Below are 16,254 nucleotides of genomic sequence, written 5' to 3' on the forward strand. Positions count from 1 at the left end.
TTTTTAAAATTTAGGTAATATTTACCTACAGAGAAATACTTAGATTTTAGGTATACAGTTCGTTGAGTTTTGACAAACTAATGTAACCAGCACCCCAATCACAATATAGAACATTTCTTTCACTCCAGAAAGCTCCCTTATGTTCTCTTCTAGTCAGTTTCCTCCCCTTATAGGCTCCAGTATTCTGATACTTAGAGGTTAGTTTTGCCTAATTTTCATCTTCATGTAAATGGAATCATATAGTATGCCCTCCCTTGTGTCAGGCGTCTTTCACTCAGTGTTTTTTAGATTCATCCCTGTTGTGTGTATTAGTTCATATGACCATTATTTTGGTTTCTTTAATGTCTTATGCAGCGTATCTTGCCAAAGACCATGATGATGGCACTTGTACATTTATACATTTGAATGTACTCACATTTACAAGATAGCAAATAAAGGTGGTTCTTGTAACATACATCCATCTTACAGCAAGCAGTGTTTTCTCCTTGCTAATTTTCCTGCTTCGTATCCATCGGGTAATATAGACAAACAGTAGTTTGCTTATAATTTATCTGCTTTAAGGCAGAGTGTGTTGTAAAGGAAACAAAAGTAGAAGAGGAAAAGAGGGATAGTAGTGCTCTCTTTTATTTCTAGGTAATAGGATAATAAGGGCAGTGGGGAGGGGAGGGGTAGCATCATTTATCTGCCACACTGATTTAAATTGAAAAGTCATCGTCTCTGAGATGATGTCTACAAATACATTATTTCTTTTTTATATATATAAATTTATTTATTTGTTTGTTTCTATTTTTGGCTATGTTGGGCCTTTGTTGCTGTGCGTGGGCTTTCTCTAGTTGGCGGCGAGCGGGCTCTGCTTTTGTGGTGCACAGGCTTCTTACTGCGGTGGCTTCTCTTGTTGCAGAGAACGGACTCTTAGGCGCGCGGGCATCATTAGTTGTGGCACGTGGACTCAGTAGTTGTGGTTCGTGGGCTCTAGAGCACAGGCTCAACAGTTGTGGTGCACGGGCTTAGCTGCTCCACGGCATGTGGGATCTTCCTGGACCAGGGCTTGAAACTGTGTCCCTTGAATTGGCAGGCAGACTCTTAACCACTGCACCACCAGGGAAGCCCCAGCAGATACATTATTTCTTTACACTAAATTTAGGTGAAGAAGTAATCTTTTCTGCAGAGAATAGAAAGTAAACGTTAATTGCTCATTTTAAATGATTTCTAGCCATCCTTTCTGCATCTCTTACAGTTGTATTTTGAGAAATTGTTCAGTGTGGAAAAATACTAATAAAGAATGAAAATATAATGGTTTTTAAGATTTTACCCACTGTTTTTGCAGAGAAATTTTCTAGGGTCTTGGTGGAGCAGCAGCAGGACCGAGCCCGGAGAGAGCAAGAAAGGATTCGTCTCTTTTCTGCAGACCCTTTTGATCTTGAAGCTCAGGCAAAGATAGAAGAAGATATAAGGTAATGACTCCTTTGCCCAAAGAGCAAGATTTAGAGAATCTAGGGTTCCCAAACTCCAGGTGATCTTGTATTTGTTGGGCATCTGCTTTGAGGTAGATTCCTTATTTTGCATCTGAGGTAGTAGCTTCAGTCTTCTAGTTTATTCTCTCCTCTTCCATTTTCCTTGCATTTTGATTCAACATTACAAAAATACAGCTACCTAATTTAATGACTTTCTAAAATTTTGATAAAGACTCCCTGACTAGCCCACAGCACATTATTAAGGCAACTCCAGGTAGATGACCCCAGGACTGAGCAGAAGCCCCCAGTTTGGTGAGACTACTAGGCTGGCTACTCAAACTGATTGGGCACGCTTTCCTTAGACATAATGCATGAGCCCTGATTAAATCCAGGGCTTGGACATGACTGAATTGGAGAAAACTGTACAAAGAGGAACCTTATAGTCCTAAGTCCGGTCTCCTTCCACAGTTCTTGTACTGGGCTCAGCAGATAAACTGACTGCAGGACTGGTTTCTAGCTCCAGATTCTCTAGTGCTATGGTTCTCACCTGGGGCAGCATTAAAGTCATATGAGAAGCTTTTAAAAATGCAGGTGCTCAGGCTTTACTCCCAAATCTGATGAATCAGAATCTTAAGGAGTGGGACTTCCCTGGTGGCGCAGTGGTTAAGAATCTGCCTGCCAATGCAAGGGACACGGGTTCAAGTCCTGGTCCGCGAAGATCCCACATGCCGCAGAGCAAATAAGCACATGTGCCACAACTCCTGAAACCCGCACACCTAGAACCTGTGCTCCACAACAAGGGAAGCCACCGCGATGAGAAGCCCTCGCACCGCAACGGAGAGTATCCCCCGCTCGCCGCATCTAGAGAAAGCCCTCACACAGCAACGAAGACCCAACGCAGCCATAAATAAATAGATAGATAGAATCTTAAGGGGTGGGGCCTAAGCACATACAAGGATACTAGTGCCAACCTTGGTCCCCTTACTAGTCACAAGCAAGAAGCTGTTCAGTCCGTCCCTTTGAATAAAAGAACAGTTGCTTTCCCCCATTCCAGATTCGGTTTATTGCTAGTTGTGAAGGGCTTAGTATAACTAAGAACAATAACTGTAAGGCTACTCCTTTTAGGGGCCTGATCATCTTTGGTTACTTAAATGAAGCCTAACTTGGTCATTATATTACACTGTTAACTTGGAAGTCAAATAAAGGGTTTCTTATTTCTCTGAGTACATTTGAAATCAGAGAAATGTAAATACACCAGAATCAATTGATAGCCCTAAGCCGTTCACTTGTGTTCTTGTCTGTATAGTGTTCCCATTAATTGTATTGGATACTAATAACTATCTTTGAGAAACATCCCGCTAGTTAAATCTATGCAGAGAAATGGGAAGATATTTGTGTTTTCTGAACTAGACCGCATTGCAGCTATAAGTGAGCCTGACATAACTCTCAAGAACAGTTGCATTCAAGCCAGGAAGCAGGAGGGGTGGGCGGGGCAGTGGGGAGGCATCATAGCCAAACCATGACACCGAGCTATTGGAAGAGAGGTGAAACGAGGCACATCCATAGGCTCGTGTTTCTTCCCAGGGGTGAGGTAGGGGAACTGGGACAATGCATGTGTTCTTTTAGAGGAGAAAACCTTGTGCCTGTAAAGTGACATAGAGCCCAGGATAGCCAAAGTAACTGGTATTATTTCAGATGATTTTTTGCTGAAATGTATCTTGGTTGGAATCAAAGTAAGGTCAGGAGTGCACAACTAATTTTAGGTTATTTTTAAATTTAATAATGTGACCTAGGAGAAAAGCTGTGTAATTGTATAGAATGCCTATAGCAGTTTTATTTGATACGCTACACCAGTGATTACACAGGGTATGTGTACATTGAGGTATATAGTAGCTCGCATATTTGCCGGGCTAAATTAAACAAGTTTACCTTTGACTTTCTGAAAAATTTAATATTTTATTATAGACTGGCTGATAAAGCCATCATTACAATTGGGCTAGAGTATTATTACAGAAGGGACCGGCGCTACAGTTTAGAATAGAGGTCAGCAAACTTTTTCCATAAGGAGCCAGGTAGTGAATATTTTAGGCTTTGCCGGCCATGCAGTCTCTGTCGGTAGCACTCAGTTCTGCCAGTGCAGTGTGAAAGCAGCTATGTGAACGGTGTGGATGTGTTCCCATAAACAAACAGTGGGCTGTAGTTTGCCAGCCTCTGGCTTACAGCTGTAGTTGATCCCACCTTGGACCCTGTTCTGTAATTGTCTCAGTCTTCAGCAAAGTTGCCTCGCCCCAGCTGTAGTTTAAATTAATGTTTGTAGTGTTTTGATGATGTTTCTAGAAGAGTTGGGGAGGAAGACATGAGATGCTGGAGTAAGCTGGAACTCCGTTTTATGTGCTTTTCTCACATAAGAATTAGAATATATTCGATTTTGAAGAAATATTTTGATGGACCAGGTGAACTATGACGCATGTGTGTGTGTATAGTTTTCTAAGTGACAGCCAGGTAGTTAGATATTTTTGAGCGTCTGCTCTTACCTTAGCATTGTGTACTAGATGCTTTATACCTCTCAGCGATCCTATGATAGAAATTATTGTTCTCGTTTTACAGATTAGAAACTAATCTAATTTTGTACAGATTTGGAAATTAAGCAGCAGATGTAACACAAGCAGTTGAAACATCTGTATATTATATTTGCAAACTATTTTTAATGCAGTGGACATAGAAAATGTACCCAGATACCCAGTAAATCCTCAGTTTAAATTGGAGCATTGATGAAATTCTAACATTCTACAGGATAAAAAGTGTTGTGACCCTTACTCTCCAGAAGTTTGTTTTCCTGTTTCTGAGCTTGTAAAAGGAACATAATTGTTTTTACATGAAGGTGATTTGTATGCCTTTAGATTTTCTGCCCATTATATATCTCACTTCCTCCTGCTAAATCACATATTTCAGGATAGAGCACCAATTTCCATTTCCACGACTCAGCCGCTATAGTTGGAGGAAAAGATATGTACAGGTCTGTTTTTAATATTGTGACTTTGAAACAGATTGCTCTTCATGGAAATAATGCTTTTATTGTGCCTGGTTTTGGTTTGTTACAGGCAACAGAACATTGAGGAAAACATGACAATAGCTATGGAAGAGGCTCCGGAAAGTTTTGGCCAAGTAGTGATGCTTTATATTAACTGCAAAGTGAATGGACATCCTGTGAAAGCCTTTGTTGACTCAGGTGATGTCTCCATCTTTTGTGTCTTTGTCTCTACATCCAACGTTCTGACCTGACACAGGGAGAAGGGGAGACTGGTGTCCGTTAAAGATGGCAGTAGTCCTTTGGACAGCTAACTAACAAGCCCAAGGGTTATTGTTTCACTTGCCAATCTTTTCTTTGTAATAGGTTTTTCTTTAATTATTTCTTAACCAGTTTTGTATTTTGCAGTGTCTTCCTTTATCTTCCTACCTCCCCTTATTTGGCATCCTAATTTCTAGGATACCTCTATAAGAAACGGGAGTAAATGGGTTTAGAATAAGGAGCTATAAGAAGGAGGTGTGTAGGGCTTCCCTGGTGGCGCAGTGGTTGAGAGTCCGCCTGCCGATGCAGGGGACATGGGTTTGTGCCCCGGTCCAGGAAGATCCCACATGCCGCGGAGCGGCTGGGCCCGTGAGCCGTGGCCGCTGAGCCTGCGCTTCCGGAGCCTGTGCTCCGCAACGGGAGAGGCCACAGCAGTGAGAGGCCCGCGTACCACAAAAAATATATATATATATAGAAGGAGGTGTGTAGGGTAGAGGTCAAACAGATATTTCAGCTTGGTCTGTGTGCCAGCACTCTACCAGGAGCTGTGAGGAGTATAAGGGTGTATGGGGCATGGTTCTTGCCCTTAAAGAACTTACCAGCCAGGTCAGGAGACGAGAGTTCCCCACTTGAGCATTCAGATAATGCCTGTACTAACTGGCACCTTTTCTCTTAATAACAACACTTTGCTGTTTAGTAAGACCACACAGGGCAGCACCATGTGAGTGTAATCGAGTGGTCTTGTGCCTTCATTCTAGGTATCTCTCTTGAGGCCGTGAGATAACGAGTGTGTTCCTAGAGAAGTAAAAACCCCTGCTCAAGTAGGTTTTCTTCCACTCGTTCATCCACAAATACCTGAGCACATGCTAGGTTTCAACTGTTAAGAGTTTGTGTCCTGAGATGCATATGTTCCTGGGAGGAGTAAATCTGCTGATTATTTACTGTTGAGTGCTATGTGCAGGACCTTGTGCTGAGTGCTTGGGGGTAAGACTGGAGCTTCATAGGGCTCCTATGAGTGAGAGATAAATTCATAAGAGACCCTGATATAACACTCAGCATTTATTGAGCCCTTACTATGTGCCAAGCACCATGCTAGGTGCTTAGTATATCATCTTCAATTTTATTTAATCCTCAGACTATCCCTATGAGCTGTGTTCTGTTATCCCTGTTTTACAGATGAGGAAACTTAGATATAAAGGGGGGAAGTCACTCTTCCAGGTATTCAAAGTTCATGAGCAGTAGGCTTTGGATTCAGCCCCAGATCTATGAGAACTCTTAACCACTGTGCAAAAATCAGATGTGTGTTGGATGAACATAAAGACCACATTCTCACTCTGACTGGGTTGCTCAGGCGTGGCTTCTCCAAAGAGAGGGCATTTGAACTGAGCTGTCTCCATGGGTAGAGGATTGGAGCTTTGACCTGAGTCTTAAGAAAAGGCAGGAGAGCAATGAAAGGGACCCTTCTCATCCTGGGTTTGCAGACTTTACACCAATAACTAGCTTATGAGGAGTAGAGTGAGGAAGGGAGGAAGAAAAGAATTGCCTTCCCAAATTCCCTTTTCCTTCATTATTTCTGGGCCTTCTTGACTCTAACCTTCCTCAAATGCCAAGAGGTTTAAGTGCCCATAAAGTGTAAGTTATCTGTGAGTAATATGAACAGGAAGTGTTGAAATTGAATGAGAGGAGAGATCACTGGGAGAGGACAGTCAGCTGGGGAGGAGATGGGTCTTGAGCTGGGCCTTAAAGCATAAGTAGAGTTCAGAGAAAGCGAAAGTAGAGGAAGGGGCACTCTACAGGAGGGTCAGAGTGAGTAAGAGACAAAGGAGACACCTTCCTCTGCGTAAAGTGGAAGGTTTACAGCAGTCAGGCTGTAAGGCTGGTATCTGAGGCCGTTTGGGCTGCCATAACAACACCGTAAACCGGGTGGCTTATAAACAACACAGATTTATTTCCCGGTTGTGGAGGCTGAGAAGTCCAAGATCAAGATGCTGGCAGAGGGACTTCCCTGGCGGTCCAGCGGTTAAGACTCCGCGCTTCCAGTGCAGGTGCGGGTTTGATCCCTGGTGGGGGAGCTAAGATCCCACATGCTGTGCAGCGCAGCCCAAAAAAAAAAGGTGCTGGCAAATTGGGTACCTGATGCCTAGTTCATAGATGAACATCTTCTCCCTGTGTCCTCACATGGTGGGAGGGGAGAGGGAGCTCTCTGGGGTCTCCTTTATAAAGGCACTAAATCCCATTCATGAGGGTTCCACACTCATGACCTAATTAATCACCTTCCAAAGGCCCCACTTCCTAATATCATCACATTGGGAATTAGGTTTCAACCTGAATTTTGGAGGGACACAAACATTCAGTCTGTAGCAGCTGGAAATAGTTGGACCAGGGGGAGGTGGGATCTGAGGCTGTGGTGATGTGGGTTTGAAGATCTTATAAAGAGTAGGAACCTTTGAGGACCTTTGAGCAGATGAATAAGGGATCTGAAGAAGGTGGTATTTTAAGAAGGTTGAAGGCAGTGGCAGTTCTGGAGTATTCTGTACCCCTAAAGATCAGAACTATTTCCTTGCTTTAAACTGTATATCCACAGAAAGGATTGGAAACCAGAGAAGTTGTCCACTAGCTAGAGGGATAGAGTGTGAGCCAGGTTGACTGCTATGGTTAGAAGAAGAAAGGTCAGAAATTGCCCAGAATTTATTAACAGGATTGGAACTGAGTTTGAGAGTTGGGAGAAGGCTATAAGAAGAGGGGTCGAAAGTGAACAGTTGCCTCTGTTTTATGGTTTAAGAAAAAGGATTCCATTGGCAAAGAGAGAAATCCGAAGTGAGAATTATTTGGGGAGAAAGAGTATTTATACCTATTGGCTTTGAGATAGACATGTCCAAACACACAGGAATGTGGAACTAGATTCTGTGGGAGAGATTAGGACCCTAGGTAAAGATTAGAGAAGTGTCTGTCTGCTGCACAGGCTGACTCCAGCTCTGTGGGTGAGTGTATGTAACCAGGAGAGAAAAGACCTTAGTGCCTCTTCCTGATAGGAAAGAGGGTCTGATTGTTGGAGCAGAGAATGGAGAGTTCAGTTACAGTTTTTTGAGAGACTGCATGATGTATTTTTTAACTGGTAAATTAGAGTGTCCCAGAGTTTGAAATAAAAATAACTTGGTAAGATGTTTAGAGATACTCAGTGAAAACTGATCTGAGGGTGCAGTAGTGCTTAATTGAGTGTTTCCATCTGTAGACATAGTTTGACTTTTTGGAGATCCTTTCCACGTAGTTTTGCTTTCTGTGTTTAAAGTTTTAAAATATCATTTAATTATTACATTTAAATAATGTTATTTCCCTCAATGTGAAGTTTCTACACTGTGTTTCAGATTGCAATGTAAAACTGAAAGTTGAACTAAGTGTAGCAGGAAGCCCGCTAGGTAGGAAAAATCGTACACAGACAGAAGCTTGGGAGTATACTTGCTTTCTGCCCTGTTCTTAGTGCTGCATTTTTTTATCTTCCCACACATGTGGATTTTATCTTTGTTATCTGATGTTTCCCTCCACCTCCAGGTGCCCAGATGACCATTATGAGCCAAGCTTGTGCAGAAAGGTGTAATATAATGAGGCTGGTGGACCGTCGGTGGGCAGGGATCGCCAAAGGAGTGGGCACCCAGAAGATTATTGGAAGGGTACATCTAGGTGAGTGCAGGCCACTGGGAGTCTTTGTAGGGTAGTGGACTTTAAAAATTCCTTTTGGATAGGGGCATCTGATCCAGCACGCCCAGTCCCTAGCAATTTTAAATCCTATAGTCTATCAGAGTTATAATGTAACATCGTTTAGCTGGTTACAAAAAAACACCAGTCCCCTATGTACTTCTGTTTACTGTTGGAGTGAGGCGGTAGTCACCTGGCTGAGCAGAGTGCAGGAGAAGGAGCACCGAGGTGCAGTTGTGCCTCCACAGCCCTTCACCACTGCTCCTGCTTTGGTCTCCCTCCACCCCCGTTTGCAGAGGTACTTGTTTCAACCAACTCATCAGCCTCTTGGGATAAAAAGGGTTGCTGCTTAGTTTTCCTTAGTGTCATCTGCTTTCTAGTTCCAAAATTGTGTTTCAGTTATCTCTTCCGTTATTTTTGGGCTTAGTAATCTGTACATTTTAAAAGAAAAACAACTTTTTATTGTGGTTTTTTTTTAGGAGTAAGTTAAGTTAAATACATGTGTTCAGTCCTTCGTCTTTAATCAGAATTGTTCTTCTCTTTGTTTTTTTCTTTCATTATCCATTTAATTAGTTGCTCATTGTAGAGAATTTTGAAAGTATAGAAATGTGAAAAGAAGCAAAATTAATTCTTTTAGGTGAGAATCCATCAGTAGTAGCATTTGGACATATCTCTTTCTGGCATTGTTTTCTTGTAAAAGGGGATCATATAATACTATATAGAATTTTTATACTTTGCTTTAAGAAAAAGTAAGACCATTTTCCAAATGCCATTATAAATTTTATAAGCATCACTTAAGTAAATGCATAGCATTCTGTTGTATGGGTTTAATGGTCAACCTTTGGGATATATTTTTCCCCTAATATTTTGTCATTGTAACATGGAAGTGCATTTTTGTGCAAACTGATTTTTTTTTCCCTTAGTTAAAATTCCCATAAGTGAACCTACTAAATCCAAGATTATGAATACCCTTTAAGGCTCTTGATATTGTTAACTGGTACCAATCTAGTTTCTCCAGCACTGATAGAACATTCACGTTAATTTCCTTATACAATCAAGTATTCTTAGTTTTACCCCTTTAATTTGCAGATAAAAAGGTGGTTTTTTTTTTACTGTAAATGACTTTTCTTTCATTGCAAGTGGTAGTTTTTCTACCTGTTTTCCTCTTCATATCTGTTTCATTTTTCCTGGTTTAATACATTTGTCTATTATTAGAAGTCTCCGTGTTTTCTATTATTGATTTTCTATAGAATAAGGATAGTTTAAATACCTCTTATGTGCTTTCTTACACACAATAGGACTGAAATTGGGTAAGAATACCACAAACCAGTTGCTTCAGAGTCTGAGTTCTTAGATTTCTCATGGTTTTTGGTGAGAAGATAATAGGAGACAAAAAATACCAGTCCCTTGTGTCCTTCTTTTGGTTGCACAGGTTGTACCATTTTGCAACTTTGGCTATGATAGGTATCAAGAAAACCTTATAACAGTAAGGGTAGTCTAAGTAAAGGAGAGCTACACCATGGATAGGAAGTTTCAATATGTTGGAGGTGGTAGTTCTCCCATGTTCGTCAACAGAGTCGTTGTAATAAATTTAAAACCCCAATAAATTGTTTTGTTTTGTTCGTGAGACTTGATGTGTTAATTTTAAATTTTATGTAGGCCCTTTATGGCAGGAGTAGTCAAGATACTCTGGAATAACTTCCCCTTCTAGATAATATCAAGACCAAAGGACTAGAACAGAAACAGACCCATGCTTAACATGAACCTTGATAAATGAGAGGGGAAGTCTTATGGAGCAGTGGGAAAGTTTTAGGAAATGTGCTAGGACGATTGGGTATCCATGGGGAAAAAATGAATTGGAAATGGGACCCTGTCTCACATCACACACAAATGTCAATTCAAGGTTGATTAAAGGCCTGGATGTGCAAGGCAAAGTCAGGCTTTTAGAAGAAAATATAGGAGAATGTCTTGTGTAGGGAAGGGGTTCTTTAAAAGATACGAAGGAAATTATTTGATAAATACAGCCGATTAAGAACTTTTCATCAAGCACATCTTAAAGGAAGTGAACAAACACAAACTAGGAAAGAACTTAATAACATGTATAACTAATAAAGCATTCATATTTAGAATATATATGTATTCTGTATGTTTGTGTATCCTCCAACTCAGTAAGAAAAACTGGTATATAAAAAATTGCAGAAACATTTGAACAAGCACTTTAAGAGGAAACTCAAATGGTTAATAAGTGTGAAAAACTGCTTTATCTCATTAATCAGGGAAATAGAGAATTACTTGCCAGATTTTAAATCTAATAATATTGAGTGTTGGGAGAAAGTGGAACAATGGGAACTTTCCAAAAACCCCTGGAAACATTTTGGAAAATAATTCAGCATCAAGTAGAGCTGAGCTAATATCCCCTAGAGCCCTGGATGTTTTTAGAGTATGTTTTTAGAGTATGTTTTTAGAGTATACCTTAGAGACACTCATGGCACACCAGGAGACAAGTGCAAGAGTGCTCACGTTAGCATTGCTTACAACGGCAGAAACTGGAAGCAACCCAAATGTCCCGTAGCAGCAGAATGGATAGATAAATCAGTGGTGGTGTCTGAAACATTACAGTACTCACTCTTAGGGGTGGTATAAACGAAAGAAATATAGTCACGTGCACCCACAGGAATAAAATATCTCGAAGTATCTTTTGGGTAAAAGAAGCAAGTCATAGTTCAAAACCACAAAACTAACCAAAATGTTGCTTAGAAATCATAGAAAAATGGTAAGAAAAGATGGGAATGATTAACATAAAAACCAAGATAGTTGGGAGGGTTGGAGGAGGCAAAGAATAAGCTATGATCAGTAGGACACACAGGAAACTTCTTAGTTTTCTGTTTCTTAACCTGGGAAATAGATGCATGGGTATTTGTTTTATTATGCTTTATACTATATATATACAGTATATATATATATATATATATATTTCATATACTTTTCTGCTCGTAAGACATAGTTAATGACAAAGTCATCTTTTTTAAAAAAAACATCTTACATATGAAATAAGAGGAGTAATTGAGGAAAGAGGCAAGGCAGGAGACTTCAAGCAAAGAAACTTGGTTATAACAGGCAGTAATAAAAACAGTTTACTTCTTGGAGCTTAATTTAAAAGGTTTAAAGTGTACTGATTTTATTTTCCTTTTAGAAAGTCTTTTGTAAGTGTACAGGAAGCAGGTGGTTAATATTGGAGGAATTGGTCTTGGTTTTTTTTTTTTTAATTCTTAATGCCAGCTTTCCTCACCAGCTGAGCGGGTATCATATATCAAGCCAGGTCTTGTGGGCAGTAGTTCCACCCAATCCACTTTAGGAGCTGGTGCCTTCATTGGCTTTTAACCTGATTAGTGGTCTTACTGGATTTTCATCCTTAACTCACTTGTTTGCATGCTTTGGCTTGACTTTGACTGATTGCAGGAAGAAAGACACAGAATGATAGATACATTTCCAGACCTTCGCTGGAAAAATCAGTAACCTCTTCCTTTCTTCATGTGCTTTAGCTCAGGTTCAAATTGAAGGAGATTTCCTGGCGTGTTCCTTCTCTATACTTGAGGAACAGCCCATGGACATGCTTTTGGGACTGGACATGCTGAAACGGCATCAGGTAATTAAGAGCTTCACTTTTTTTTTGCGTTGGCTTTTTGTGTGTTAAATGGTTATTCCATCATGGTTGTATATACTGGAAAATTAAGAAGCATGACTTCAAACCTGGAAAGGTCCTTAATTGGTGATGTTGTCATACAAGGTTTGAAATTCTGTATCAGTAGAAATAGAACCTTTTTGTGAAATCTTTCTGAATCTGTTGAATCTTGCCATCTGTTTTGAGACTATACTGGACAATTTGGTTCCCTTGTGTAATTTTTAGTTTCTGATTAGAACTCAAGTCATTTTTTTAAAACATTTTTTTTAAAATATTTATTTATTTGGCTGCTCTGGGTCTTAGCTGTGGCGTGCGGGATCTTCGCTGCCAAGTGCGGGATCTTTTGATTGTGGCATGCGGGATCTGGTTCCCAGATCAGGGCTTGAACGCAGGCCTCCTGCATTGGGAGTGCAGAGTCTTAACCACTGGACCACCAGGGAAGTGCCTCAAGTAATTTTTTGATGGGTCTGTAGGGAGATGTACATAATACACAATGATGATTTTACTGCTAGCCTAAGTTTAGTAAATCCTTAGTAGCTGGTCAGACAATACTTGGGGAGAAGAGCTTCGAGATTAAGGAAGAAGTTGTACATAAGATGTTGGGAATGGAAATGTTTATTTAGTACAGGGAGAATGATTTATAAATATTTTCATTTGCAGTGATTTTTATATTTCCATTCCGAAGCTTAATAATTTGTTTAAAGATAAACTTCACTCATTGAAGAAGCAATTATTGTGCTCTTGGGTAGTAAAAATTTTCCCAACAAGGTTTCATATCTAGTCAACATTTTTATGTCACTAATATTCTTTTTTAAATTGGAGTATAGTTGATTTACAATGTTGTGTTAGTTTCAGCTGTCTACTCTTTTTTAGATTCTCTTCCCATGTAGGTCATTACAGAGTATTGATTAGAAATCCCTGTGCTGTACAGTAGGTTCTTATTAGTTATCTATCTTATCGATATATATAGGTCATTACAGAGTATTGAATAGAAATCCCTGTGCTATACAGGTTCTTATTAGTTATCTATCTTATCAATATATATAGGTCATTACAGAGTATTGAATAGAATTTCCTGTGCTATACAGTAGGTTCTTATTAGTTATCTATCTTATCGATATATATATATAGTAGTGTGTATATGTCAATCCCAATCTCCCAATTTATCCCTCCCACCCTTTTCCCCTTGGAAACCATGAGTTTGTTTTCTACATCTGTGACTCAGTTTCTGTTTTATAAATAGGTTCATCTGTATCATTTTTTTTAGATTCCACATATACGCAGTATCATATATTTGTTTTTCTCTGACTTACTTCACTCAGTATGACAATCCCTAGGTCCATCCACATCACTGAAAATGGCAGCATTTCGTTCTTTTTTATGGCTGAGTAATATAAAACTATGGAACACTTCACGAATTTGCGTTTCATCCTTGCGCAGGGGCCATGCTAATCTCTGCGTCGTCCCAGTTTTAGTATATGTGCTGCCTAAGCAAGCGCACTAATACTCTTTCTCAAATGTTTCGTGTTAAATTCCCATTGAAATATATTGATATTCCAATCAAGGGGCACAGTTTTAAGTAGAAGGAATGAGCGAATGCACATATAAATGAAACCTGATTTATTAGCTTGTTGCTAATCTTTCCCTATTTATTTATTTATCGCTATTTTTAAGTCATGGTATAGACTAGCAGTCTCCAGCTTTACGAATTCAAAATATATGTGTGTAACTGTCCTATATTAAGTAATTATAAAAATATACTGATGGGCTTCCCTGGTGGCGCAGTGGTTGAGAGTCCGCCTGCCGATGCAGGGGACGCGGGTTCGTGCCCCGGTCTGGGAAGATCCCACATGCTGTGGAGCGGCTGGGCCCGTGAGCCATGGCCGCTGAGCCTGCGCGTCCGGAGCCTGTGCTCCGCAATGGGAGAGGCCACAACAGTGAGAGGCCCGCATACCGCAAAAAAAATAAAAAATAAAAATAAATAAATAAATATATATGTGTATATATATATATATACACATATATATATATACTGAAAAAGAGGATCGCATAAGTATGAAATACAGAATACTTTTGTAGAGCTCGTCTGGTCCATATATCACTTTTGAGACCATTGGCATAGACTTTAAATATAAGCTGTACTTTATCCACTAAGCAAGAAGCAAAAATGTAGACCTATATAAATGGTATGTCTCAGTTTTAGTTTTTAAAAAGTCACTGATCCGTTTCTAAAAGGCGTGGCTGCTGATTATGGCGTGTGCAGTTTTCCATGATTATGGCATGCAGTTTTCCAAATTTTGTACAATGAATATGTATCACATTTGAATTCAGACATGAGCAATTGCTGTGTTTGACAAAGAAGTGTAAACTGTATCCCATAAAGATCATTCTGCTGTACAGTTTAAATATTAAAGAAGATTCTGGGGCTTCCCTGGTGGCGCAGTGGTTAAGAATCCGCCTGCCAATTCAGGGGACACGGGTTTGAGCCCTGATCTGGGAAGATCCCACATGCCGTGCAGTAACTAAGCCCATGCGCCACAGCTACTGAGCCTGCTCTCTAGAGCCCTCGCACCACAACTACTGAGCCCACGTGCGACAACTACTGGAGCCCGTGCTCCGCAACAAGAGAAGCCACTGCAATGAGAAGCCTACGCACCACAGCGAAGAGTAGCCCCTGCTTGCCGCAACTAGAGAAAGTCAGTGCGCAGCAACGAAGACCTAACGCAGCCAAAAACAAATAAATAAATTGAATAGATATTTTAAATATATATATAGATATAGATTCTAAACTAACAATGTTACATAGCTTAAAGTTTAAATACTTTAGATAAAATTGGTTTTTTGAGCCATCTCTGTCAGTGTTGCTCTTTGTGAATGGAGTTTTAAATTCAAGATCATAATTTTCCTGCATCGTGTTCTATCTGCTATCATCAGTGTTTGGTTTCTTTTTCTAAGTGTTCCATTGACCTCAAGAAAAATGTACTCGTGATCGGCACCACAGGCTCAAAGACCACCTTCCTTCCTGAGGGGGAGTTACCAGAGTGTGCCCGGTTGGCATATGGGGCCGGGCGAGAGGAAGTACGGCCAGAGGAGATTGCAGACCAAGAATTAGCAGAAGCCCTTCAAAAATCTGTAGAGGATGCAGGTATTTGGAGTGGCCAGGCTCTTAAATAATACTCGTTATTGGTGGGTGAGCCAGGGAAGTTGGAGCTTCAAAGGGGAATAGGGACCTTTCCAGTCGTAATCAGTCTCATCATCCTGTTGTAGGTATGTTCCTTGTCTTCTTACTGCCTCTTCCCATCTCTAAATACAGTACAGAAAACCTCCCGTGTTTCAGTAGATCCAGAAATAGCAGTCCATTGCTGTGTGCAAGATAGAGTGGGGAGTTCTTTGCTTAGGCACATTTTGGTGGGATTCCTAAAGAATCTTGTCTTTTTTTTTTTTTTTTTCTTGAAGAAAATTGTAACAGTAAGCAGAAACTTCCTTTTGAGTTCAACATTTCCTGGAAATTTTCTTGTTTTCTTAGGCCCATTTATTTTGGAGGATGACGTTGTATCTGTGACTAAGCAGCACTAAGCTTTTTAATATCTACTGAAAGTGCTGCCACCGAAATGAAGCTACGTAATACTTTTTTTCCCTAAGTCTCAGTTGTAGCTTCTTTAATTCTAAAGATCAAACCAAGTTTTCTGGGTAAAATGGAGGGACACAGTTATGCCGAAATCCCACTTCTGTGGATAAATTTTCCCCGTCTGTTACAGAACAGTGACTCTGGAATATATTTTCTAGAAGCTAAAGAGAATTAACTTTTAAGTTTGAGTTATTTTAAAGTCTTGAGCTGTAATTCTTCATTAGTGACTAATATCACACATTGCATTTGCTGATATAGTAAAATGTATTAGAGCTACAAGTTCAGGGAATAGCTTTCTCCTAAGGACAAAAAAGATGAGAGCTTTAACAATGAGCAGCCAGATTTTGCCAGCGTGTATCACCAGAGAACATCCGGTGGTCTAGCCTTGAGATTCTTTAGAATGAGCGTGAGTAGCAGATGGAGTTTCCAAGCCGGCTTTGTTCAGAATCTGCGCCACCACCACCTTTTGGCTCAGTTTTACATATGAAGTACAGTTTGGGTTGTGATT

General features: G+C 40.2%; 1 protein-coding gene across 2 annotated transcripts in view; it reads left to right on the plus strand.

The window, feature by feature from the left end:
* Positions 1 to 16,254, plus strand: part of DDI2 (DNA damage inducible 1 homolog 2) — a 33,499-nt gene that overhangs the window by 13,489 nt on the left and 3,756 nt on the right. For both annotated transcript variants that reach the window (XM_079943040.1, XM_079943039.1), the window contains exons 4-8: positions 1,328 to 1,454; positions 4,556 to 4,683; positions 8,293 to 8,421; positions 11,979 to 12,082; positions 15,074 to 15,263. In XM_079943040.1, coding sequence (XP_079799166.1) covers positions 1,328 to 1,454; positions 4,556 to 4,683; positions 8,293 to 8,421; positions 11,979 to 12,082; positions 15,074 to 15,263 — 678 coding nt within the window. The remainder of the gene's footprint in view (positions 1 to 1,327; positions 1,455 to 4,555; positions 4,684 to 8,292; positions 8,422 to 11,978; positions 12,083 to 15,073; positions 15,264 to 16,254) is intronic.

Source organism: Stenella coeruleoalba, assembly GCF_951394435.1.
Source record: "Stenella coeruleoalba genome assembly, chromosome: 1".
Taxonomy (NCBI): domain Eukaryota; kingdom Metazoa; phylum Chordata; class Mammalia; order Artiodactyla; family Delphinidae; genus Stenella; species Stenella coeruleoalba.